This window comes from Chiloscyllium plagiosum, chromosome 21 (assembly GCF_004010195.1).
Source record: "Chiloscyllium plagiosum isolate BGI_BamShark_2017 chromosome 21, ASM401019v2, whole genome shotgun sequence".
Lineage (NCBI taxonomy): Eukaryota > Metazoa > Chordata > Chondrichthyes > Orectolobiformes > Hemiscylliidae > Chiloscyllium > Chiloscyllium plagiosum.
The window spans coordinates 12,023,346-12,051,177 of record NC_057730.1 but is presented as its reverse complement, the minus strand read 5'-3'; the positions used below and the strand labels follow the sequence as shown (position 1 = coordinate 12,051,177).

At 41.7% G+C, this 27,832-nt stretch overlaps 1 protein-coding gene across 4 annotated transcripts in view; it reads right to left on the bottom strand.

Annotated features, from left to right (window-relative positions):
* LOC122560384 (mesothelin-like protein) overlaps positions 1 to 23,758 on the bottom strand; it is a 33,374-nt gene extending 9,616 nt beyond the window's left edge. Inside the window, exons 1-7 of one of the 4 annotated variants that reach the window (XM_043711019.1) lie at positions 23,601 to 23,756; positions 18,167 to 18,258; positions 17,085 to 17,116; positions 15,508 to 15,601; positions 10,532 to 10,713; positions 2,281 to 2,427; positions 1,696 to 1,829 (exon numbers count right to left, since the gene is read on the bottom strand). In XM_043711019.1, coding sequence (XP_043566954.1) covers positions 1,696 to 1,829; positions 2,281 to 2,427; positions 10,532 to 10,713; positions 15,508 to 15,601; positions 17,085 to 17,116; positions 18,167 to 18,221 — 644 coding nt within the window. In that variant the 5' untranslated portion in view covers positions 18,222 to 18,258; positions 23,601 to 23,756. Of the gene's footprint in view, positions 1 to 1,695; positions 1,830 to 2,280; positions 2,428 to 10,531; positions 10,714 to 15,507; positions 15,602 to 17,084; positions 17,117 to 18,166; positions 18,259 to 18,546; positions 18,609 to 20,152; positions 20,233 to 23,600 lie in introns of those variants that run through there. The other 3 variants (XM_043711020.1, XM_043711021.1, XM_043711022.1) reach the window with 3 other exon arrangements.
* Between the last annotated feature and the right edge of the window lie 4,074 nt (positions 23,759 to 27,832).

Below are 27,832 nucleotides of genomic sequence, written 5' to 3'. Positions count from 1 at the left end.
AGCATGTCTGAAAGGACTCTTGCCAATTTTTATAGATACACCATAAAAAGCATCCTCTCTGGATGCTTCACAGTGTGGTTTGGCAACTAGTCTTCCTAAGACTGCAAGAAAATACAGAGAGTTGCAAATACAGTCCAGTCCATCGCACAAACCAGCCTTCCATCCATTGACACCATCTACACTTCCCACTGCCTTGGGTAAGCAATGAACATAATCAAAGACCCCTCCCACCCTGATTATACTCTCTTCCACCCTTTTCCATTAGGCAGAAGATATACAAGTTTGAACATATGTAGCAACAGATTCAATAACAATTATTTGCTTACATATGAGTTGGAGACAACAATGTGCAGACCATAAAAAGAGATTAGAAACAAAACCATCACACAGCAATGGCAAGGGGCACACTTGTCTCTGCGTCACAAGGTTATAGGTGTCAGTCTTACACTGGGGGAACTGAATACACTTCAGTTCAGCACTGAGGGAGGACTGTATTGTCAGATGTGCCAACTTTAAGAGATGTTAAATGAAGATCCTGTCTGACAAACTTTTCACACAGAGGGTAGAGCATGCATGGAATGAACTGGCAGAGAAGTTGGTAGAGGTGGGTATAATTACAACATTTAGAAGACATTTGGACAGTTATGTGAGCAGGAAAGTTTTAGAGGGATATGGACCAAATGCAGGTAAATGACACTAGTTAAGTTTGGGATATCTCGTCAGCATGGATGTGTTGGACTGACTGGCCTATTTCCATGCTGTATGACTCTTTGTAAACAATTCCATAGCACTATTCCAGGAACAACAGAGACATTCTCCCTGGCCAATATTGGCTCCTTGACCAACATCACTAAAGCTTATTACCTGGTGATTTTCTCTGTTTTGTGTGGAAACTTGCTGTGCAGAAATTGCCTATTGTATTTGTCAATAGCATCAACACTTTAGGATATACCGAGGTTGTGCTCTGTAAAGGTAAGTGCTTTTCTTAGAAACATTTATGATAATCCTACCCATTACGGAAGTGTTTAATTTGACCCCCTGAACAAGGAGCCACCTGCTCACATGAAATGCTCCTTAGCTGTTAATTGCTATCATAGTTGCGACTGTAATGTTTTATCTGACACTTTCTGGAATCCTCAGGTTTAACGCTGCCCAGGCTCGAAGTCAAGTTGTGGTAAAAGTCAACATTTGTTGTTGTGCATGCTTCCAGCTCTTTATCAGATGCTTTTGTGTATTTTTACTGGACAGGCTGAACTGGCAAAGAAGTGAAAGGTGAGGAGCCATCAAGGACCATAGACACCTCTCTCCACTAAAGAGAGTTAATCAGTTAGGTCTGGCTGAAGGGAAACCAGTCCACAAGTGTGGGATAAGGGGAGGAGGCAGAACCCCTTGAACTACCACAACCAGTAAGGGGTTTGAACCCATGCAGTTGGCTTTATTTTGCACCAAACTCCACTCATCGAGCCAACTGAGCTACAAAGAAAAGTGCTAATGCTTAACCCTGAAGAATACAGGCTTCAGTGCCACATCTCAAGGATGGTATGTCAGTGTACTGTTAAAAGATACTCAATATACCTTCACTGTCTCAGATCGTGTGCCTGAGGGTGTAAAGATGCCAGACTCCAGCTTAGTTGGAGGCAAAGCCTACATCAGAGATGTGCTAAAATGATACATCTCAGAGAATGCAACACTCACCTGAGCTCAGTGCGAGAAATGGTTTCTAGTTTCTCTTCACTGGCTGTACACAGCATTGGGCCATCAATTACATTTAATGCAGTTGCATCTAATACCCCAAGTCCTTTCAGATAGTGTGACTGCAATGCAATAGTCTGAAACCAGAAAGATATTTCAAATTAGAGATTGGTTCAGACTCAAAGCGATTTGCAAATGAAACAGAGGCAATTGGGAGGCAATGTTTCTCATACAACGAGCGGTCGAGATTTGGAGTATCCTGCCTCATTGCAGCAATGATTACAGATTGAGTAGCAATCTTCATCAGGGATTCAGACCAATATTCACAGGAGAAAGAATTTAAGGATAGGAGTATGCAGGAGGTGGGAGGAGAGCAACTTCAAAATAAAACAATCTCAGTCTCAATGGGCTGAATTGTACAGTTCTAGGATAGTAGAATTTTATTCCTGATGAACAAAAGTTATATGGATCTGCTGTGATCTAACGGAATGACTAAATTGGCTGAAGGGGCTGAAGGGTCTATTCCTATGACACAGGAATTATTATACCATTTAAGTGAGAGTTTGTAAACCCAGTGCAGCTCCTTACCATTACAGCACTTCCAGTGTTCTGTACTGCTTCTGCAAGTACATCAGGATCTGTTATGTTCCACTGGCTGATATCATCATTGGTGTACACGGTAAGGATTATTCCCAACTTCTTAATCTCTTCTTGAGGAAGTCCTCTGGGGTATATCTGTGTTGGAATTTAAGCATAAATTGATAGCAAGGCACATTTCAAGACAAAGGGAAACCCAACAGGTCAGGTGGAGAGAGAAGCAGAGTTAGCATTTTGAGTGCAATATGATTCTTCTTCTGCTCTGTGACGGAAAGCTGAATAATTGCTGGCACAATGTATGAGATTTCTTAAAAATATACTTCATGGCATGTAAGTGTTGCAGACTAGACCAATATTTTTGTACATTTCTAATTGCCCAGTGGGCAGTAAAGAGTCATTAATATTGCATTATGTTTGAAATCACATGTAGATCTGCTAAGGATGGCAGATTTCGTTCCTGAAAAGACATTAGTGAAGAGACATTCGTATTATTACAACAAGTGACTGTGGTCATATAGGTGCCATTAGGCCAGCTTTTTCATCCAAGCTGCTGTGATAAGATTGGAATCAATGTCCTCAGAACATTAGTCCATTACCCACTGGTATTACCAGTATGCCACCACCTCCCCATAACAACAACTTCAAACTTATATTTATGTAGCCCCTTGGATGTAATAAAATGTTTTAAAGTACGTCACAGAAACAAAGCCATAAAACAAAATTAGACATGCACTGCAATATTTGAGAAGATGGACAGAAGATTGGTGAAAGATGTTTTTCTTTGAGAGCTATCTTAAAGGCAGAGAGGGAAATGGAGAGGCAGAGAGATATGGAAGTGAATTTCAAAGCCTCAAGTTTATGGAGGGTAGCATGTGGGGACTAGCTAGACATGCACTGGAATAGTCAGGTCATGAAGCTAAGGAGGAAGGTTTTTTTATTCACTCATTGGATGTGGGTGTTGCTGGATGGGCCAGCATTTATCGCCCATCCTTAGTCGCTCATGAAAAGGTGCTTGGTGAGCTGCCTTCTTGAACCTCCGTGATCCAGGTGCTGTTGGTAGACCCACAATGCCCTTAGGGAGAGAATTTCAGGACTTTTGATCCAGCAAAACTGAAGGAACGGCGATATATTTCCAAGTCAGGATGGTGAGTGGCTTGGAGGGGAACTTGCAGGGGGTGGTGTTCCCATGTTTCTGCTGCCCTTGTCCTTCTAGATGGAAGTGTTCGGTTTGGAAGGTGCTGTCTAAGAAACTTTGGTGAATTTCTGCAGTGCATCTTGCAGACAGTACACACTGCTGCTACTGAGCATCGGTGGTTGTACAGGAAGTGGATGCTTGTGGATGTGGTGCTAATCAAGCCGACTGTTTTGTCCAGGATAATGTCAAGCTTTTTTTAGGTTGTTGGAGCTGCATCCATCCAGACAAGTGAGGAGTATTCCATCACATACCTGACTGTTGCCTTGTGGATGGTGGACAGACTTTCGGGAGTCAGAAGGTGAGCTACTTGCCGCAGTATCCCTAACCTCTGACCAGCTCTTGTAGCCATTGTGTTTATGTGGCAAGTTGAGTTGAGTTTCTGGTCAATGGTAACGTCAAGTATGTTGTTAGCAGCAGATTCAGCGATGGTAATGTTACTGCATGTCAAGAGCTGTTGGTTAGATTGTCTCTTGTTGGAGAGATTCATTACCTGGCATTTGTGTGGCACAAATGCAAAGTCTGGATATTGTCCAGATCTTGTCGCATTTAGACGTGGACTGCTTCCGTGCCTGGGGAGTCACAAATGGTGCTGAACATTGTACAATCATCAGCAAACACCCCCACTTCTGATTTTACGATGGAGGGATGGTCATTGATGAGGCAGCTGAAAAAAGTTGGGCCTAGGACACTATCCTGAGGAACTCCTGTAGAGATGTCCTGGAGCTGAGATGACTGACCTCCAACAATCACAACCATCTTCCTATATGCCAGGTATGACTCCAAACACTGGAGAATTTGCCCCGATACCAGTTGATTCCAGTTTTGCAAGGGGTCCTTCATGACACACTTGGTCAAATATGGCTTTGATGTCAAGGGCTATCACTCTCACTTCACCTCTGGAATTCAGTTCTGTTATATATGTTTAAACCATGGCTGTAATGAGGTCAGGAGCTAAGTCGACCTGGTGGAACCCAAATTGGGCCTCACCGCGCAGGTTATTGCTGAGCAGATGCTGCCTGATAGCCCTGTTGATGACACCTTCCATCACTTTACTGATGATTAAGAGTAGACTGATGGGGTGGTAATTGGCCGAGTTGGATTTATCCTGCTTTTTATGTGCAGGGCAATTTTCCACATTATCAGTTGGAAGCTAGTTGTCTATCTGTACTGCAACTTCTTGGCTATGGGAGTGGCAAGTTCTGGAGCACAAGTCTTCAGTACTATTACTGGAATGTTATCAGGGCCCTCGTTTTTGCACTATGCAGTGCCTCCAACCATTCCTTGACCTTTTTCTTTCTATACTTGCTTTGTTTGTTGATGAGTTTGACTTGACAATGTTGGAGGATAATTTTACATTGCTGCCTTATGCCCAATACAATATTAATGAAGAGAATGAGTCACAAGGTTTTGGGCTCAACTCCCATTCCAGAACATGAGGGCAAAAGTTAAGTCTGAGGCACTGGAGGGAGGGCTGCATTGTTCAAAGTGCCGTCTTTCAGGAGAGATGCTAAGATGAGGCCCGTAGCCTTTGCAGTATCCAGTGTCTCCAATTGCTTCTTAATTGCAAGTGGCATGAATCAAATTGGCTGAAGACTGGTACCTGTGATTCTGGAGACCACTGGATGGATCACCCACTCAGCACTTCTGGCTGAAGGTTGCTGTGAAAGCTTCAGCCTTATCTTTTGCACTGATGTGCTGGGCTCTTCCATCATTGAGGATGGGAATAATCCTGCACTCTTCATTGAACTAGGATTGATCCCCTAGCTTGATGGGAATGGTTGAGTGGGAGATAATGGTTGAGTGGGCCAATAACATAAAGGAGGATAGTAAAAGCTTTTTTTAGGTATGTGCAAGGCAAAAAAATGGTTAGGACTAAAATTGGGCTCTTGCAGACAGAAACAGGGGAATATATTACGGGGAACAAAGAAATGGCAGAGGAATTAAATGGGTACTTCAGATCTGTGTTCACTGGGGAAGACACAAGCAATCTCCCTGAGGTAACAGCAGCTGAAGGACCTGAACTTAAGGGAATTAATATTTGCCAAGATTTGGTGTTGGAGAGACTGTTAGGTCTTCAGGTTGATAAGTCTCCGGGGCCTGATGGTCTGCATCCCAGGGTACTGAAGGAGGTGGCTCGGGAAATCGTGGATGCGTTGGTGATTATTTTCCAGAGTTCAATAGATTCGGGGTCGGTTCCTGAGGATTGGAGGGTGGCTAATGTTATACCACTTTTTAAGAAAGGTGGGAGAGAGAAAGCAGGAAATTATTGACCAGTTAGTCTGACCTCAGTGGTGGGAAAGATGCTGGAGTCTATTATAAAGGATGAAATTACGGCACATCTGGATAGTAATTACAGAATAGGACAGAGTCAGCATGGATTTATGAAGGGGAAATCATGCTTGACTAATCTTCTTGAATTTTTTGAGGATGTAACTCGGAAGATGGACAAGGGAGATCCAGTAGATGTAGTGTACCTGGACTTTCAGAAAGCTTTTAATAAAGTCCCACACAGGAGGTTAGTGAGTAAACTTAGGGCGCATGGTATTGGGGGCAAAGTACTAGATTGGATTGAAAATTGGTTGGCTGATAGGACTGAAACTGTGCTGACCAGAGGAATCAATGCAAAGCAATAAAGACAGGCTGCAACATTTTCTGAGATCTGATTCCTCAGAGAGATAAATGATTGGAACAAATATATCAGCATTCAGACTGTACCAAAGCGCAGGACATGCAATCAGAATTCATCAATCCCTCTTGTCATTTTTAAACCAGTTGCAATAAATTTCCGATAAACTCATGGAGAAATGTAATTCCAGTAAAAATGCTGAATGAAATTATACGATGAAGAAATATTTCACCCATATCCACATCAGAGGTTGTCATCAAAACTAAATTGCAACATATTGCAAAATATTTACAACAGCAAAACAGACTATTTAGCTCAATAGGTCCATGGAGACATTTATGATCCACATCAGTGAACTGATTGTTTTAGAGCTTGATATTTATACTCAGAGGGCAAATTTCTTCACTCCTCTGACCAGCTTGGACAATGGAATGTGGGAAAATACAACAAGAGTGAAGAAAAAACTTGACTATAAAAGAAGGAAGACACAATTTCCCCTTCAGCTAGGTTAAACATCACACAGCACCAGGTTAGACCATTTAGGACAGGAGAAACTTCTTCACCCAGTGAGTGGTGGCTGTGTGGAATGCTCTGCCCCAGAGTGCAGTGGAGGCCCAGTCTCTGGATTCATTTAAGAAAGAGTTGGATAGAGCTCTCAAAGATAGTGGAATCAAGGGTTATGGAGATAAGGCAGGAACAGGATACTGATTAGGAATGATCAGCCATGATCATGTTGAATGGCGGTGCAGGCTCGAAGGGCTGAATGGCCCATGCCTGCACCTATTGTTTATTGTCTATTGAGATATGCTGGGCCATGAGGTTACACATTGTGAAGAAACATTCTGCTGTTAATGGCCCACAGTGTATCATGGCTGCCCAGTCTTGAGTTGCTAGATCTGATCAAAGTGTGTCCCATTTAGCCACAGTGATAATGCCACACAACTTTGAACGTTATTCTCAATGTGAAGGCAGGACGTCATCTGCAAGGTTTGTGAAGGTTTGTAGCTCAGGTTGAGGTTTAGGGTGTAGGTTTGCTCGCTGAGCTGTCGGTTTGATATCCAGACGTTTCATTACCTGGCTATCGGCCATCTAAGCCTGCACTGATCCAGATCCTTTATCTAAACCTGCCAATTTTCTAAGAATCTGTATCCCTCTGCTGCCTGCTCATTCATGTATCTGTCTAGATACATCTTATGTGACGCTATCATGCGCACCTCTACCACGTCCACTGGCAACACATTCCAGGCACCCACCACCCTCTGCGCAAAGAACTTTCCACGCATATCTCCCTTAAATTTTTCCCCTCTCACCTTGAACTCATGACTCCTAGCAATTGAATCCCTCACTCTGGGAAAAAGCTGCTTGTTGTCCACCCTGTCTATACCTCTCATGATTTTGTAGATCTCAGTCATATCCCCCCTCAAGCTCTGTCTTTCTAATGAAAATAATCTTAATCTACTCAACCTCTCTTCATAGCTAGCGCCCTCCATACCCGGTGAACTTCCTCTGCACCCTCTCCAAAGCATCCACTTCCGTTTGGTAATGTGGCGACCAGAACTGTATGCAGTAATCCAAATGTGGCTGAACCAAAGTCTTATACAACTATGATATTATCTGCCAACTGTTGTACTCAATACCCTGTCCAATGAAGGAAAGCATGCCGTATGCCTTCTTGACCACTCTATTGACTTCTGTTGTGACCTTCAGGATACAATGGACCTGAACACCCAAATCTCTCTGTACATCAATTTTCCCCAGGGCTTTTCCATTTACTGTATAGTTCGCTCTTGAATTGGATCTTCCAAAAGACATCACCTCGCATTTGCTCAGATTGAACTCCATCTGCTTTTCCTCTGCCCAACTCTCCAATCTATCTAGATTCTGCTGCATTCTCTGACAGTTGTCTTCACTGTCTGCTACTCCACCCATCTTAGTGTCATCTGCGAACTTGTTAATGTTGATGGCTCCCAGACCAACCCCCTCCCAACTATACACAACTGTGCCGCCACCTCTGCTGGGTCTGTGCTGTCTGTGGGACAGGACATATTCAGGGATGGTGATGGGTGGGTATCTGGGACATTGTCTCTAAGAGATGATTCTGCTATTGCTTGACTAGTCTGTGAGTCAGCTCTCCCAATTTTGGCACTGGCCCCTGAATATTAGTAAGGAGGCTTTTCATGGTCAACATGGCTGTTTCTGCTGTTGACATTTTGAGATTAGATTAGATTCCCCGACAGTGTGGAAACAGGCCCTTTGGCCTAACAAGTCCAACCCTTTAAAGAGTAACCCACCTACACCCATTTCCCTCTGACTAATGCACCTAACACTATGGGCCCTTTAGCATGGCCAATTCGCCTGACCTGCACATCTTTGGACTGTGGGAGGAAACCAACGAAGACACGGGGAGAATGTGCAAACTCCACACAGACAGTTGCCCAAGGCTGGAATCGAACCTGGGTCCCTGGCACTGTGAGGCAGCAGTGCTAACTGCTGAGCCACAATGCTGCCCAATGGTGCCTAGGTCAATGCCAGGTGATCCATCCAGTTTTATTTCTTTGAGACTTCATAGTGATTGATTCAACTAAATGGCTTGCTGAGCCATTTTGGAGGGCAGTCGAGAGTCAACCACATTGCTGTGGGCCTGGAGTCACCTGTGGGCCAGACCAAGTTAGAATGGCAGATTTCGTTCCCTGAGGAACATTAGTGAGCCAGATGAGTTTCTCCAACAATCGACAATGGTTTCATTGTCATCAATAGATTCTTAATTCCAAATTTCTTTTAATTGAATTCAAATTCCACCTTCTGCAATGGCGAGATTCGAACCTGTGTCCCCAGAACATTAGTTGAGTTTGTGGATAAATAGTCCAGTGATATTACCACTCCCACTGAAGAGTAGAGGTACGAGTGGCATTTGGAGAGCTCCCTTTAGATGAAGGGTCAATGTTGAGCAGTGTTAACTTTAAGGTGAAGAGCAAGAGATTTCAAGGCAGGTGAGAATCTGGAATGCACTGCCTGCTGGGAAGGAGGGATTGGAAGGAATGGCATGTAGCTGAGGTGGGAAACCTCACAGTCTTTAAAACATTCGTGGATAAGCATTTGAAATGTCATAATGTCTAAGGCTGTGAGTGAAATACTGTAAAAGTAGGATTAGTGTGGATAGGTCAGGGCAGACCTGATAAGCTTCTTCTATGTTGTATGACTCTATGTTAATGAGGTGGAAATAGATCATCTTGGTCATGACTCAGATGTGTGGTTGGAAGATTAACTCTGGATCTTTTATGACACCAAATCTGTGACCAAACCAGTTTATAACAACTCTCTGTTGCAAGGAAGAGGGATGGAGTCAATAGTGAGAGAATGAAGCGTGAGAGTGGAGATTCCCCTCTGTACTATTGGAAATGTCATAAATGGGAGGTAACAAAATCTTTGGTTTTCTAATGGATACCCAACCCCACCCCAATTGGAACATGTTCATGGTTAACATGTTGTGCTTGCATAGTGCAGGCCTGGGCCTGGGCGACACAATGGTTAGCACTGCTGCCTCATAGTGTCAGGGACACGGGTTCAATCCAGGCTCGGGTTACTGTCTGCGTGAAGTTTGCGCACTCTCCCTATGTCTGTGTGGGTTTCCCTCAGGTCTTCCAGTTTCCTCCCACAGTCCAAAGTTGTGGCCATGCTAAATTGCCTAGTGTTCAGGGATGTGTAGGCTAGGTGCATGAGTTAGGGGATTGGGTCTGGGTGGAATACTCGTCGATGTTGACTTGTTGGGCCAAATGGCCTGTTTCCAAACTGTAGGGATTCTATGAAAAGAAAATTGGCAAATTCTATAATGAACAAGCAGTAGAATGTTGATTCAGAGGAGGAAAGAAAATTGAGGCAGTGCTAAACATTTCAGAATAAAAAGCGCTATGTTTTGTAGCCCAAGTGACCTTCTCAACCAAGTATAGATCATTTGGAAGGATCAATTATCTTTTCCTTTAGCAATCTGAGGTCTTTGGAAATCCCTTATCCCTGTGGTTTTTATGTGCCATATCTGGACATTACTGTGAACTATCTACTTTGTCATGATGATGGGCGGAAAATCTGTCCTCTCCCCTCCCCTCTCATGACCTTCAATCTTTGTGTTCAGCCACACCTTCCCATACTCCCTTCAATATTGATACTAGAGAAATGCCTTGGATGTGACGCTTTTAGGATTTAATTGAAAGTCATTAACTTAATAGGAACTTCATATTGTGAAAGGAACAACAACAAAAATTGTTCAACATACGATGATCATTTAGAATCAAGATTAATGTGGTGTGAGTGCGTTATAGTGGAATGGACACACCTAGAAAAACACAGGAGAACGTAGATATTCTTCTCCAGAGTTCTGATGTTTTTCTTCTGTAAAAAGAAGTGTCTCCACCTTAAAGTCTTACCTCTCCCAGTTTTCTTTTAATAACAAATAGCTGATCTTTGTTAAAGGCTAAATTTCCCAGTTCAGTCAGGTTTGCAGCCAGGACACTATTGTTCAAACAGGCATCCAGATTGGCCGCAGTATAGGTCGATGGCAGCAAAAAATGGTCAGTTCTGTCTGGTGTTATGAAGACCAGGTCACAGCCTGTGGATGTAAAGGGAATGAAACTGGTGAGGAAGGTAACTGCAGCTTAGTTTCCCAATGAACACAATTACTTCCCATTCTTTTAATTCTTGAATTTAATCACCCACTTACGGACATCAATTCGCCCACTAGTGAGTAGGATGTCTAATATCATCCCCACCATTCACATAATTACAGGGGTTAGGGTTGGTCAGGAAAATAGCAGAAATGACTGTTACTGGATTTAATCAGTCCCTGGTTTCTTTAAACCCATGTTTTAAATGTATTCCATTTGCTCTGTTTATCTTTCCATAGATTGTTGAATATTCCCAAGCGTTATCTGTTTTTGATTTAAGTACTTAGTAATGTAATGCAGGAAAAAAAAGTAGCTATTTAAGCCAGGACATTGCAGAGTGTTGGTGAATCTGAAATGCTGTGGACAGTGAAACTCCTGTTTCTGAATTAAGACGCTCTGATAGATAGAGGGAGGGGGTTTAGAACCTGAGCATCAGATGTCATTCACACCTTGTAGAGGGCAAAAGGGTCAGAGTGAGGATGGCGTACTGAGTAAAGGGAACACAGGTTAGGTAGAGAAAGGGACCACAGAGACCAGTTCTACCCAATAGTCAGAGGATAGTCAGAGTATAGATATCAGAACAGAAGGCTGTCCCAAGTATAGAAGTGGATAACACTGTCGTTATAGAGATTCAGTAATCAATGGACAGATAACACCTTTCATGTCTGGTGCCAGGCGAGGGACATCTGAAACTAAAAGCAAGACAGTAGAGGAACAATCAGGAAAGATGGAGAGTCTGAAGAAGAGTCAAAGCAGACTCAAAACATTAGCTCTGTTTCTCTCTCCACAATGCTACCAAACCTGGTGAGTGTCTCCAGCATTCTCTGGTTTTGTTTCCAATTTCCAGCATCCATAGTGTTTTGCTTTTAATCAGAAATGAGGTTTTAGCTTCTGTTATTAAACTAAAAAAAAATGAGCAGTAATTAAACTGGGAGAGAGAAATGGAAATATGTGGGTAAAATATTAGAGCAGAAAGACAACTTTGGATGCGTGGACCAAATAAGCAATTTTTCGACAAAAACACAGAGTGTGAGGAACAAACTGAATAAATTGCTAATGTCCATTGTACTTGGAGATCATGAGATGGTAGCCAATTATTGAAGCATGGCTGCAAGGCAGTCAGGATTGTAAATTAATACACCAGTTTCCAAATTTACAGCCCAGAAAAAAAATGGCCTTAGTGGTTGAAAATGAAATCACGTCACTGTTGACGAGTGCTAGGACCCAGGCTCCCAGGTCTCTGTGGGCTTTACTGCAGCCTCACAGATCCAAGTCTTCATGAACACCTATGCAACATGCACTGATTTCTTTAGACATAAATTGTTCCTCCAGCAAGAATGCCTGAGCCACCCTGCCTGCCCTCCCTAAATGGTCAGCAACTCAAAGGCAGACTCTTAATTGGTTTGTTCTGGGGAAGCTGGAACGCACACAGCTCCTGCAATCAGACTCCTGAACCAAAAATAAATCAGGAACATTCAACCTAATCCTGGGACCCAATAACGAGCAGTGAGTCAGATTGAATTAACAACCTAATAGTGTATGAATATTTATTTAAAAGTACACAATCTGAGTTAAGTTCAATTTAATGCTCAAAAAGGAAGAAACATGAAACAGCTCCCAAAGATTTTAAATTTAGGTGAGGAACGATTTCAATGGGACACGATAGGGACTGTTTGCAGCAAACTTAGCAAATCGGTTCGTGGGAAAAACAACTGAAGAGCAGCTGAAGGATTAAAAGTCAGACAAAACCAAGTTCAGGCCCTAATGGCAACAGTTGTAGTTGCCAAAAACCATTAACAACACAGACCAGAGTCAGAGTTATACAGCACGGAAACAGACCCTTCGGTCCAACTCGTCTACATCGATTAGATACCCTAAACGGACCTAGTCCCATTTGCCAGCATTTGGCCCATATCCCTCTAAACATTTGCCATTCATATACCCATCCAGATGCCTTTTAAATGTTGTAATTGTTCCAGCCTCCACCATGGGGGAGCACGGTGGCTCAGTGGTTGGCGCTGCTACCTCACAGTGCCAGGGACCCAAGTTTGACTCCCGCCACGGGTGACTGTCTGTCTGGAGTTTGCACATTCTCCCCATGTCTGTGTGGGTTTCCTCTGGGTGCTCTGGTTTCCTCCCACAGCCCAAAGATATACAGATCAGGTGAATTGGCCATGCTAAATTGCCTATAGTGTTGGCTGCATTAGTCAGGGGTAAATATAGGGGAATGGGACTGTGTGGGTTACTCTTCAGAGGGTCGGTGTGGACTTGTTGGGCCAAATGGCCTGTTTCCTCACTGTAGATAATCTAATCTAAACACTGCTTCTGGCAACCCAACTTGTCCAAACATGCACCATCCTCTGTGTGAAAAGGTCACCCGTTACGTCCCTTTTAAATCTTTCCCCTCTCACCTTAAACCCATGCCTTCTAATTTTGGACTCCTCTACCATGGGAAAAAGACCTTGGCTATTTACCCTATCCATGCCCCTTGTGATTTTATAATCCTCTGTAGCATCATTCCTCAGTAACAGACTAAAGAGAAACAATAGAAAAATGGAAACAAAACCCAGATCATGGCAAATGCAAGAGGTTCAGCAAAGCAACAAAGATTGACAAAGCAGATAATAAGTGTTACAACAGACAGAATATGAAAAGAAACCTGCAGTGAATATCAAAATCAACACAAAAAGTATTTAACGTTACATTACGGGTTAGGTACGGATCAGAAGCAATTGGGGGTCCCTTGACAACTGACACAGTAACGTTGGTGAAAATACAGAAATGGTAGTTTGCTAAGTAAGTACTTACTGTAGAAACAAGGGTCAGTATGCCAAACAGCTGGGAAGCATAAAGAATCAGGGACAAGAACTCAGCAAAAAGTAAGTTTTGTTAATGGAGAAATTAAAGAAATATACAGACCAGATGGTTTCCATTATCAATGTTTTAAAGGGAGAAGGTGAGAACATTGAAGATACCCTAACTACTGTGGGTGGCACGGTGGCACGGTGGTTAGCACTGCTGCCTCACAGTGCCAGAGACCCAGGTTCAATTCCCACCTCAGGCGACTGACTGTGTGGAGTTTCCACCGGGTGCTCTGGTTTCCTCCCACAGTCCAAAAATGGTCAGGTGAATTGGCCATGCTAAATTGCCCTAGTGTTAGGTGAAGGGGTAAATGTAGGGGAATGGGTCTGGGTGGGTTACGCTTCAGTGGGTCAGTGTGGACTTGTTGGGTTGAAGGGCCTATTTCCACACTGTAAGTAATCTAATCTAAAAAATACTATAATCTTCCAAAATTCACTCAGTTGGAGAATGGTTCCCTTCAATGGAATATTATAGCTCCGCTATTTAAGAAAGGTGATGGGGGAGAAGCTAAGGAACCAATGCTCCCAATTATGTTGTTGTGAAATTGTTATTTCTTAGGAGAGACAGGGCCATAGAGCATTTAGAAAATTTTCAATTGTCAGAGAATATTACTTTATCATTAAGTTGGAGAAGATTCAGAAAAGATTTACCAGGATTTAACAGGAATGGAGAGTTTGAGTAATAAGGAGAGGCTGGGACTTAATTCATTGGAGTGTAGGAGGTTGAGGGGTGATCTTATAGATGGTTATAAAATCATGAGGGGCATTGATAAGATTAAAGACAGATGTCTTTTTCCTAGGGTGGGGCACTTAAGATTAGGGAGTGTACTTTTAAGGTAAGTCGAGAAAGATTTAAAACAGACATGAGGGGCAATTTTTTTTCCACAAAGTGTGGTTCATGTTTAGAATGAACTTCCAGAGGAATTGGTGGATACAGGTACAGTTAAAATGTTTAAAAGACATTTATGTAAGTACGTGAATATGAAATGTTATTTAAAGTGAGAGAGAGATTTAAAAAAGACATGAAGGGCAATTTTTTTTACGTAGAGAATGGTTCATGTGTGAAATGAATTTTAAATGAGTAGATGTGGATACAGACGAAAGTGAAAACTGCAGATGCTGGAGATAAGAGTCAAGATTAGAGTGGTGCTGGAAAAGCACAGCAGGTCAGGCAGCATCCGAGGAGCAGGAAAATCGACATTTCAGGCTGAAGCCCTTCATCAGGAATGAGGCTGGAAATGTGAATTTTTCTACAGGTGGAGGACTGCATTTACATTATCATCCAGGTCAACATCAAGATGTGGATACAGTTACAACGTTTAAAATACATCTAAGTAAGATCGTGAATAAGAAATGCTTGGAAGAATATGGGCCAAGTGCGGGCAGATGGGACTAGTTTAGTTTGGGCACATGGTCAGCATGGACTAGTTGGACTGAAGGGTCTGTTTTCATGTTTTCTGACTCCATGACTCTATGATGCTAGAACATATTATTTCAGGTACCATTTTCTGCCTTCCTCTGCAGTGGCCTTCCTTTAGTCTTTAAGTTGAAATCAAAGCTCCCCACACACTTTCTTTCTCAAACTCACTTTTTGTTCCAGGACCTTAAATTTTGGAACTCCCAAACATTGTAAAATCTGCAGCTTTTTAAAATGAGGTTTGCAGCAGAAAGTTCATTGCTTCTCATTTAATTTGTTCCACTTTATTTCTTATGCAGCTTGTCAGCGCTATGCATGTGAATTTTGATTGTTTAATCGAGTTTCATTTTAAAAAGAAAGCTCAGGGGAAAGTTTGCATTCTTCTTCAGATGGAGGACTGCATTTACATTACCATCCAGTTCAACATCAAGAAATATCTAACTTAATTGCTGGTTAAATACCTGCAGCACGTTGTACTCTTTCTTTTACCAGCATTGGGGGGCATTTTTCCAACTGTTTATTCAAAGATCCATCATGGACTTTTTCAGTAAAAGTCTGCAGAGTGGAGAACATGGTTATAGTTATTTAATTTGTACAGTATGAATATATAATGAAATTTATTATCTGTTTAGAATTCCTACAGTGTGGGAACAGGCCATTCGGCCTATTGAATCCACACTGACCCTCTGAAGAGCAGCCTAACCAGATCCACCTCATCTCTGCACCCCAGCATTTCCTTTGGCTAGTCCATCTAGCCTGCACAACCCTGGACATCATGGGGCAATTTAGCACAGTCAGTCCATCTAACCTGCACATCTTTGGACTGTAGGCAGAAATCCACACATACAATGTGCACAGTCCACAGAGATGTCGCCTCAGGATAGAATCGAACCCGGATCCTGTGAGGCAGCAGCACTAACCACTTAGCCACCATGCCAACGCCAGTATAATTATTTTATTTTCCTGTTTTTCGTTGGCTTTAGGTTTCGGATGTTGCTATTAAGTGCAGTGTGTATGGCCTATTACTAGTTTCCCTTGAGAAAGTGGTTCTGAACCTCTTTCTGGAACTACAGCAGTCCCTGCACTGAAGACACTCTCACATTGCTGTCAGGTAGAAACTTCTAGGATTTTGTCTAAGGGATAGAGGCAATATATGCCCAGATTAGACTTGCAGTAGAAGTTGTGGTTTTCCCATATGTCTGCTCTCCTTGTCCTTCTAGGTAGTGGACTTTGCTAGTTTTGAAGATTTTATCAAAGGACCTTTGATCAGACAGCACAGTACATTCTGCATACAGTACAACTGGCAGCCACAGTTGAGAGAGTGGATGTTTATGATGGTAAGATGAATAGCTTTGCATTTTCCGCAATAGAGTTGAGTTTGGCAAATGTTGTTACGATCGAAACCTGTGGTGCTGGAAAAGCACAGCAGGTCAGGCAGCATCCGAGGAGCAGGAGAATCAACATTTCAGGCATAATCCTTTCATCAGGAAGCGTCCATTCTCCTGCTCCTTGGATGCTGCCTGACCTACTGTGATTTTCCAGCGCCACATTTTTTGACTCTGATCTCCAGCTTCTGCAGTCCTCACTTTCTCCAAAAGTTGTTATAGTAGCAATTATATGAAGTAGGAACTATTGTAACAACATTTGTGAAATGATTGAACTTGACAACCAATGTGTGTACCGTGGGTGCTGTGCAACAGATTTTGGTTTCTGCTGCCGAGGTGTAAAGAAACAGTCGGCTGCAGAGACAGATCTGCAGGTAATGTGGATCACAAACTAATCATAGAGCTTTCATGATTGGACTTCTTTACTGCACACCCCGATTGTCTGCTCTGTGCTGGGGTCTGGTGTTACTTTACACTTGACCAATATAAACAATGTTGATTTGCCAGCCCAACGTGGTAACAATTCTAATGTCTATTGCTCTACCATTTTAGAAAAACTAATGCTGAGACATGAGATTATTGTAATCTCTCCAATTCACTAGTGACTTGGACCTGCAATACTTGAAGTGTATCATGCATTAAATCTTTCTTACCTGGTGAGTACTAGAAATGGCCACAAAGAAGCCTAGAGTAAAACACGAAGAACATGTTTTAACTATAATCTATCTGGTTTACAACTCATTTATGAAAAGAAACATATTCGTGTTCCTGTGTTTGAGAACTCTGAGACACTCAGGTCCCAGCCAGATTTCGGAATTATGTCGGTGTCTCGTGAAATTACATGATATCAAATGGCAATGGATTACCTCTTCAACAATGAACTGCTTCTGTATGGTTCACTCTGGCAATGGGGGCTGGACAATTCCATCCCCTGCTGAAGGGGGAAGATTTTGACTACCCTTTAGTCACACAGAATGGCTAATGGTACAATTTTGTGTTACATCTTTCAATAATTTGTCCAACATAAAACTTGCCTTTGTTTGCTAGTTCAGTTTGCATTGCAAAAACCCCCAACATTTCAGCTTAATTGTCTGCAACATTATTCTGGCTAAGACACATCGAAGCTTAACTAACGTTACTGATCTGTTTATAATTTCCCCTCGTAAATTTAGCATAGAAAATAGCTGTTAAAGGATTTTTTTTCTTCAGAGGTGTTCCTATGTATCTAAGGTATGTAAACAGAGGACCGTTGGTAGCCACAAAAAAAATTGCTATCCTTGCTGCTACTAATTAGCATGCCTAAGGTTAATGGGATGGATTAATTTTGATTTGACAGTTTATTCACCCTTAAGGAGGTGGTGTCAATAAAGCAGCCCTTTACAAACTTCCTAGCTCAGGACATTGAAGCAGAATAAACCCATAAATAAAATAGATACAGGGTCAAATGGAACTGAGGTTCAAAAGCTGGATTGTCACAGACTGCATGCTTGACACCCCAATCTTAATGATATTGAACACAAAACCAGAAGTTGCTAGAGAAACTCAGCAGTTCTAGCAGCATCTGTGGGCAGAAAGTAGATTTAAACCTGGGTCCAGTGGCCCTTCTTCAGAACTGTTAAGTTTCTCCAGTAATTTCTGTTTTTGTTTCAGATTTTCAGCATCCACAGTTCTTTGTTTTATTTTAATGATACGCAGTTAGATTTCAGGAACACACTATCTGGCAGGATTGACTCACCAAAGGCAATCTTCATCAACATGGTCTTCAGGGAAATGGTCAAATTGGACAACATTCTCTTCTACATCATGGTTAGAAGTCCAAATAGTTCTCTGCAAAAGGAAGCAATAATCTTTGACTTTGTTAAATTGGTCAGACTTTATCAATATCTTATGATGTTACACTACTAGAGATCTCTAATAGGTCATTCAGTCCCTCGTGTTCTGCTTCAAATAGATCAGTGTGATCAAATAGATCATAGAACTTTGCTATTTATTAACCACACCTAGTAGTTAATAATCTTGTTTAACATAAGTCTGCCAAATTCTTGTTAAAAATATTTTGATTTACAAAAATACTGTCCTCACAGTAAGAAGGAATTAAATGTTTATTATCTTTACCAAGCTTATAGCATTATTTTTGTTCCTGTAAAGTGCACAGTCTTTTGAAGATTACTCTGAAAGGGTGTGGTATGTTAAATGTTAGAGCAACAGGTTAAGCTAGCTGTTTCACTCTCCTGCTATGCATGTCACAACAAGCAGTGTTCAGCGCTAATAGGATTCTTCTGTCAAGCCAAAGAAACATTCTGACTATAACACAAATTAATAATATGGCATATGACTTTCTGTGCATAAAAGCTGCCACATTTTGATGATTTCAATTGGCTTTATCATAGCTTTTATGGGATGGTTTACAGAAAGGTTTAGCTTAGCACACTAATTCCAGATGGGGCAGGTTGTCTTACAGGGAATGCCTCGACAGCTTTTGGTGGTATAGTGAATAACAAAGTTATCTAAGATTATAAAGAGATCTTGATCAACTGGGTCAATGGGCTGAAGAGTAGCAAACGGAGTTTAATTTGGATAAATATGAGATATTGCATTTCGGTAGAACAAAGAAAGGCAAGACATCTACAATTAAAAGTAGAACCTTGGGCAGTGTTGTAGAACAGAGAGACCTGGGGGCTCAGGTACATAATTCTTTGATGTTTGCATTACATATAGATAGGGTGTTTAAGAAGGCATTCAGTATGCTTGTCTTCAATGCTCAGACCTTTGAGTATAGAGGTTGGGACGGCCTTTTGAGGACATTGGTGATGCCTTTTCTGGAGTATTATGTCCAATTCTGGTCTACCTGTTATACGAAGGATATTATTAAGCTGGAGAGGGTTCAGAAGAGATTTAACCAGGATGTTGCATGGGAATTAAGAGTTTAAGTTATTAGGAGAGGCTCGATAGACTGGGTCTTTTCTCATTTAGTGTAAGAGGTTGAGGGGTGACTTGAAAGAGGTTTATAATATCATGAGGGGTATAGATAAAGTGAATGGCAAGTGTCTTTTCCCTAGGGTGAGAGATTTCAAGACTAGGGAGCATATTTTTGACATGAGAGGAGACAGATTTAAAAAAGACATGAGGGGTGACTTATTTACATAGAGAGTGGTCCATGTATGGAATGAACTTTAAGTGGTGGATGTGGATACAGTTACAACATTTAAAAGATATTTTGATAGGTACATGAATAAAAAGTGTTTGGAGAGATAAGGGCCAAGTGTAGGCAGGTGGGGCTAGTTTAGTTTGGGATTATGGTCAGCAGGAACTGGTTGGACCGAAGGGTCTGTTTCCATACTGTATGACTGGTTTATAAAATGAATTTTGATTACAATGAGAGTTGCACTTTAAAATTAAACATTTCTCACCCTCACGTGCTCAGTGATCTCCAAGTTGTCAAAGATAACAAACACAGTCGATGTACTATTCACACCTTAATTCCTCAGGCCCTGATGCTCCTTAATTGAATAGCATGACAGGACAAGTTTTATACAGTGTTGTTGTGAAACAAGAGCATTCCACCTTGCTATTGGAAATTAACATTTCACAAGCTATGCTTGTCCTCTTAAGTGAATGAAATGGGTAACATAAACAGAGTAATCTTAAAACAGAGACTTTTAACCAAAGAGTTGCACTTGAGTTAGATGAGTTAACAAAGGAGAAACAAAATCACACTTACTTTGTGTCAGCAGTATAAATCAAGGTTTCTTCTTTTGTTTGGTTTTTATATTAGCAAAAATCTACCCAGCTACAATGCCATGATTCATCTTAAAAGATCAAGGCCAAAGTTTGCTTTGCATTTATATCAATAAAACTGTGGGAAACATCGCTGGAGGAAATACATGGTTAGCAGTACAATGCAGAGAATGCAAAGAATATTTGAGATCAAAAAATGTCCATGTGACATATCCTGCAAACCAGATTCTAAAAATGTAAGAACAGAAGAATAATGGGGTGCAGACTTTTAAAAGTATATAGTAAAATCCAATGGGATTCTAAGTTTAGTCTATCATTAAATATCACAAATCAGCTGTCCAGTCAACTGAGCTAACTGAGCCCCAGTACTGCGTGCGGTGTGGGTGCTGCATGATAGGGAAGATGTGAATGCATGGGAGAATGCAGGAGCAGTTTGAAGAAAGATTCCAGTTGTGACAGCAGACTGAAGAAGATGGGATTGTTCTCCTTGGAGAGACGAAGGTTGGGAGGAGGTTTGACAGGGGTTTTCAGAAGCATGAGCAGGCTGGATACAGTAGCATAGGGAGAAGCTGTTCCCACTTGTCAAACTAAAGAATGAGAAGCTTAGATTTAAAGCAACATGCAAACAAAGCAAGGGTGATGTAAGAAAAACATTTTTCAGACAGCGAGGTGTGAGAGTACAGGTCAATTAGTGTACGGAATGCACTACCTGGCCATGTGGTGGAGACAGGTTCAATTGAGACATTCACAAGGATATTAGATAATTATTTGGATAGAAATAGAAGGCAGGGATATGGGGGAAATGACATTAACTAGCACCAGATGATTGAAGCATTGGAGGAACAGTGTGCTGAATGGCCTCTTTCTATCATTCTATAGTTCAGTTGAGCTCCCAACATGAGGTTCAATCTGGGCATGAGCTCACTCTCATTATGTCACTGAACCTAAGTCAATCATATAGCAACAGCATGTCAACATTCAGGCTAAAACATAACCCCAACTAATGTTTAGGTGGGACAGTCGATCAGAAAATTTACCTCTCGGTGATAAGTTTCATGATAAACACGCGTAAAGGAAGTCTATCAAATGATACAGTAGCTGGGCAAGAGAATGGGATTAAAGTAGCACTTATATAATGGGCCAATGGTCACCTTTGCTGTGATTGGTCTGACATCCATTAGTCACAATACAGACACTCTGACATATCACTGATAGATTCACAAAAATGTTTCATTGTCACTAAACGCTTATAATGCTTCTGATGTTGAGAGATGTGGAAAATGGCTGCAGAGCTATAGAAGTCAGGCTTTGAAGAAGTGGCAAGAGAATAACCAAAGGCATAGATTTAAAAGGAAGGGGAGATGATGGAGTGCAGGCAGCTGAAGACCGTGATGCAGGAGATAAAGGGGGAGAAGCAAGGAGACAGGGTCAGAGGACTGCAGTGGGGAGGCAATGACACTCTTATTGAGTTGGACAATAGACAAGAGACAGGAGGAAGAGGCCCAGGAGGGCAAGTGCACAGAGTCACAGAAGATATCATTCAGATGTATAGCTAGAGCTGATACATTAATAAGTGAGGGAGTGAAACCTGATGGAAGAGATTCAAGCATAACGTGGCAAAAAAAGGCTGGAAATGGATTTGCAGCACAACGTATGTTTGGAGAGGAAAGAGAGGTTGTAGATGAGATGATAGTTTTCAAGGACTTAAAGGGTTGAGCATGAGAAAGGGTAATGCCACTAGCAGTGTTGAAAAGATGATTGGGCTGGGTTGATCAGAATTGATGACAGAATAATTTACAATTTAAGGATCAGAAAGGAAAGTTGGGTGGTTGGCAATTGGTTGAGAATGGGATCATTCAAGAGGGCAGACAGTAAGCGTCATGGTCAAAATGAGGCCCAAAGACATGTTGTGAGAGAAACTATAGAAAAAATAATGTAAATTGAAGGTTGGGGGAGCTGGTTTGGGTGGGATGGATGGTCATAAAGGTAGTTTTGGTTCTTAAGGAAGAAGGAGAAAGAGCTGAAACAGACAAATGCATAGTGTCAATTTTAGTGACATATTCATGGCTCCTCACACTTATTGTTGGAACAGAGGGTAGAAAAGAGGAGTTCAAGAGTGTTGACAATGGAGGAAAAAAGTCAAAAATATTTTTGTTCTTCAGGATGTCCTAGTGGGTAGTTTTGACAGAGAAGAAGGAACCACTTTATAGGATCCAGTCAGGCCTACTGATCTACTGCTAAACCAATATGTACCTAGTGCACTGAAGTAACTCAATAATAATTTTACGTCTTGCCAAAACCATGCCTCTCAAGGAGTGCCTGGTTAGCAGAATTGAGCTACCAACAGGGATAGCCAAACTGAAAGAAATAGTTTAGACAAAAGCTTAACAAGCTAAAGGTGAGGATTGGTTGAGGCAAATGAATGGCCAAAGTGACTTGGAAAAGAAATGTCCTGTCGGTGCAGGGGGGAGGGGGAGTGGATAGCGGGAGGAGGGTGGTGGTGTTTTATCATGTGTACAGTGTCTAACTTTAATCTGTCAAGCTATGCTTCTTGGGTCCAAGTTATTTTCCGTGAGCATTCTTTATTCACAGCTTCATGGAGACACACATTCTCTCCCTTTCAGTTCTCTCTACACCAACATGGTAACACTAACACCATTATTCTATTACCGTCATTACACATTCTGTTGGTAGCTCATCATAGAAGGAGTGGTTAGACATAAATGTAACAAGACAAGGCGTGTCTTAAGTCAACATCATGGGCGTAGAGAAAGTGATTAGAGCAAACGTGTTGGCATGTGTGTATGGCATATTCAGAGCATGGTATAGGGAGGACAGCTGCATGTTGAATTCAGAGAAAAGGCTGAGTGTTAGTTTCTCTCAGTTTCCACCAACAAAAATATAAAGATGAAAGAGCTGCACCTTCTGTGATCTGAGTGTGTTCTACATGCTTCACATCCATTTATAAACTTTTTGAAGGGTGGTCACTGTTGTCGTGCAGGAAGCATTGCTCTGCAACTTGTGCAGATAACCAATGCCATTGGTCAATGAGGAACTGCTCTTGGACAACGAGAATTTCCATCCCAAGGTCCTAAGTTCTGGGAAACACCCAATTGACAAGTTAAATGCCTAGTGGTCTCTTAACTTCTGTAGGCTTTCCATAACAGAGGCAACATAGAGCTTCCAGTAGTTTCCTAGGAGACAGGCAAGCCCCCTGTTATCAACATGAAATTCTATCTATAGATAAATAAAAAGGAAGTGTTTGTTTCTGTCAAGTGTTTAACTTGCGCATCCCATTTTGACAAAGAGCAAATTAACATAATTTTGCCTCAATCACAAAGCAATTTTTAACTCTAACTCACTCTTTCTTGCAACAATATAAACATTATAATTTGAATATCCATTTAAAATCTGAAGTAAGTTTTACTCACCGTTGCACTGCACAGTACTAGATTAACAACAATTTAATGTTGACTAATAGAATGTACATCTCCCAGTAGCTTACTTTTTAAATTACTTTAGTGCCTGCGAAGTAAATTTCTGATCATGTTTCTGGGAGTCAGGGCTGCACTAAGGCATTTCATCTATAACATCGCTTCATAGGAAAGTCCAGGTGTGGTGCATGAATAGTTGTGCAATGGTCTTATTTGAACTGACATGCAAAATTTGAAATTAGTTGGATTTGTTTTGCTTTTCGCTTTCATAGCTTTTACTTCATGCCAAAACCATGTTGAATTCTTAGTCAGGGAGTGCCTGGTTGGAGGACACTGATTGAGAGAATTCTGGAGAAATGTAACCATTCATCTGTGGGTCGATGGGAGCGATCTCCGCTCAGAATCTGGGCTGACACTCAGAATGCAGAGCGATCTCCGCTCAGAATCTGGGCTGACACTCAGAATGCAGAAATGCTGATCTCCCTCGCATGTCTTTCATTTGAACGAGACACTAAACCGATGTCCTAATGGATGAGTTTTCCCAGTGCCTTGTCCAGTATTTATGGTGTCCCAAACAAGTATTTGCATGATAAAAGAAATAATTGCCACACCCAAGATTATTTCTAGGGCACCACCCACTTAAAGGAAGCTGCAAACTTGATGCCATTTGGTGGGTCTAGGAATTAACAGATATCTCTTAAATTCATTCTTGGGATGGGTTAATTACTGGTATTCATTACCAGTGCCCTAACTGCCCTTGGGCAAGTGGTGATGAGCTATATTATTCTTTCTTTCTTTTTTCTTTTTTTTCCCCAGCACCCATGTTGTGTGTGTGCAGGTGTAAGACACAGTGAAAGACACAAGATGCAAGAATCTTTATTCATTTCCCACCACCAGGAAGAAAGGAAACACCCGAGTGGCCAATGACAAGCAGTGCCCTTCACCTCAAAGGGCAACGCTGTGTGATCAAACAGTGAAGGGGAGGGCAGGGATTAAATCAAAATAGAGTTGGAGGGGGAAATAATGCACTCCACTCCCTGCGGCACCCACCTCTCCCTGAACAACTCCAGTGTGTCGGTGGACACCGTGTGCTCCTTTTCCAGAGACACCTGGGCTATGAGCTATATTATTAAGTGCAATAGGCCAATTATGAGTGTAATTAAGATTCAACCAAACTGTGGTGGATCTGGAGTTACACGTAGGTCATACTAGGTAAGTTGTCAGCTTTCCTTCTCCAAAGGATTCAGTGAACCAGATTTTATTTAATAACAATCCAATAACTCCCAGTCACTGAATCTTTTGGGGTTTTTTTTTGGTATATCTGAGCTACATTAAGTTTTATGGAAGGTTGCTCACTCCTAGTGAAACGTTTTTCCATCCTGCCGTATTAATTAGTACCCTATCTTTATGGCACCTTCATGTTAGATTCTGGCAATATGTTAATTAACCATCTTAAAGTCCCTTAATTAGCCTTAAGTAACTTAACTGATTGCCCATTTCTGGTCAGTGGGCGGCACTGTCCAGTTATTCAGAAAGGATTAGAGTGGGTGCTGAAAGATCACAGTAAGTCAGGCAGAATCCGGAGAGCAGGAAAATTGACTATTCAGCAAAAGCCCTTCATCAGGAATTGCTGATGAAAGGCTTTTGCCCAAAATGTCAATTTTCCTGCTCCTCGGAAGCTGCCTGACTTGCTGTGTTTTTCCAGCGCTCACTCTAATCTTGACAGTTATTCAGAATATTGGGCTCATGTCCAAATGCCTTCCTCTGCCAGTTTACAACCCTACCCATCTCCCATTCCACCTTGAAAGGGCTAGTAACATCTGGTTTGGGCCCCTGAATTACAAGTTCAGTGATGTGATCACCATATGCCCACAGCTCTTACAAAGAAGGAGCAGAATTCCCTTCACCTCCTTTGTAAAGGATAAGGAAACGAGCCAGAGGTCTATGGAAAGATGTCTGATCATCAGGACCCAGGCCACACGACAGCCAGTTGGCCCCAGCAGCAGCTCAGTATTCTTGGTTTCATCTGAAACATCAGCTGACAATGATCCTTTCAGTTATTGAGAGATTGGGAATTTCAGAACTGGCACCATTCAGAATATCCACTTCTATTCTACACTGTTGGAAATGCCCTTAAGGGCAGTTAGGAATATGTTCAAAAGGCAGCGGTCATTTGGATGCCAGAAGAATGCCAAAAGATACGTTGGCAATGCCAGTCTTCAAAATTCATTGAGTCTGTATGACTAATCCTTTCCAGTTCCTTTTGCTACTCCAAAAACAGCTTTCTTGCAAGCCTCTGTGTCCTTGCGAGGTGTGGTTATTTATCCCACAGTATTATTACATCTCCCAGTCTTCAACTTAACAAGTTACAATACAATGAAAGGCGAGGTCCCAGCCTCTGCACTTTCCAGCCTGTGAAACGGTGCCATACAGGTGTGGTTAATACACTGCATTCAAGCACAAAGCTGCAGTGTTGTTGTTCAACGAGTCCCTAATTAGACTTCAGCCTTTGGCTATGTTGAGACTTATGAACTTATAGACTATGTAACAAACAAGGCGTATCTGTTCTTTTCAATGGGAGGCCAGTACAGATGGTGACAGAACAGCTATTTATTCTTAACATGGGGAAGAGCAAATTCTAACAAGGAAAAGATGGAATTCTTTGAGCGAAGGTTTTCACAGAAAAACCATCCAACTTCTTTTCCTGGTCAAAATAACAGAATACTATTACTTATCACTCCGTAGATATTTTTAATTAATCTATTCAGACATGTGACAACACACATCAGGAGCAGTGAACCCAGGTTTCTTGGCTCAGAGGCAAGAACACTATCATTGCACCACAAAAGCTCCTTGTATCCCTCTTTATTTTTCATGTTTCTCCTGACCGGTAACCTCAGTTGGCATTAACAAAATAATATATTGCCAAAACCACTGTGCTAATAGCTTTAACCAAGACAATTTCCTCTTCAACTGTGGCAAGCTCTAATTACATAAAGCCTCTAAGCATTGGCAAGGCTCAGCAGTTGACACGTATGCTGTATAATTCAGTATATGTTTCTGATGATCACTCTCCAACATCCCAGCCTCCATTACTCCCCTTCCCCAGTCTCTATAATCTACTCGGTAATGTGGAAAATTGGACTTGTCTACAAAATAGCCTCTGTCCAAACGTGGATAAAATAGTTGAATACCAGAGGTACATTGAGAGTGACTGCACTTGACATCAAGAAAGCGCAATGTCAAGGAACCATCGCAAAACCACAGTCAGTGGCAGTCAGGGAGAAATCTTGGAATTATATTTCTGTTCCTGTACTGTGACTTGGACAAAAACCTGTAAAACACTTCCTCGTATCACTGTTTGTATCCCTACACCACAAGGACTGCAGCAATTCGGGAAGGCAGCTGACCACCACCTTCTCAAGGGCGGTTAGGGCTCGGCAATAAAGGGTGACCTTGCCAATTCATTTATGTCTACAAATGAATTATCAAAAATTCAGAGCCCTAGTAAAATTGAAGTCAATAGGAATCAAGGGAATCTCTCCCCAACTTCAACCACCTGGAAGGACAAGGGCAGCAGATGCATAGGAGCATCATCACCTGTAAGTCTTGACTGATACAGGTCAAAGGCTTAGAATTTCCCCTCACTAATAGGGGTGCGGACGTGCACACAGAGTGTAGCAATTGAAGGTGGTAGCTCAGCACCACCTTCTGAAGGTCAGTTAAGGACAGACAATAAATGCCCTGGCCAGAGTAGCCCACATCCTAAATGACTTCTCTTTTTGGAAGCCATTGTTTTCTGTTTCCCTGGGAGGAAATTCTGAGATCCGAGAGGGCAAGTGTGCATTGCAATGTGGATTGGCCTGAATTCACCCTTAGTGAGATGTATGCTTTCAGTTAAGAAAAATTCCTAGCTTTGTAGTTATAGAATATCAATATTTTAAAAAAAGGAGGAGCTGTGACATTGTACTAATGTTGAATTAGTGTGAGATATATGCTTTAATGAGTGTCCTCTTCATTTGTTATTAATGTGTCTGCAGAATACTTAACTAGCTCTTGTCATAGTCCGAGTTCCTTTTCGTTTCCCTTATTGTTTTTCACATCTTTCCTAACATCTTTATATTCCTAAGTTTTTTTTTAACATCTATCCTAAATGGTTCATCTTATAGTGATTCTTTTCCTTTTATCTATCTACTATGTACCTTTTGCTCCAAATCCACTTTTGCCCT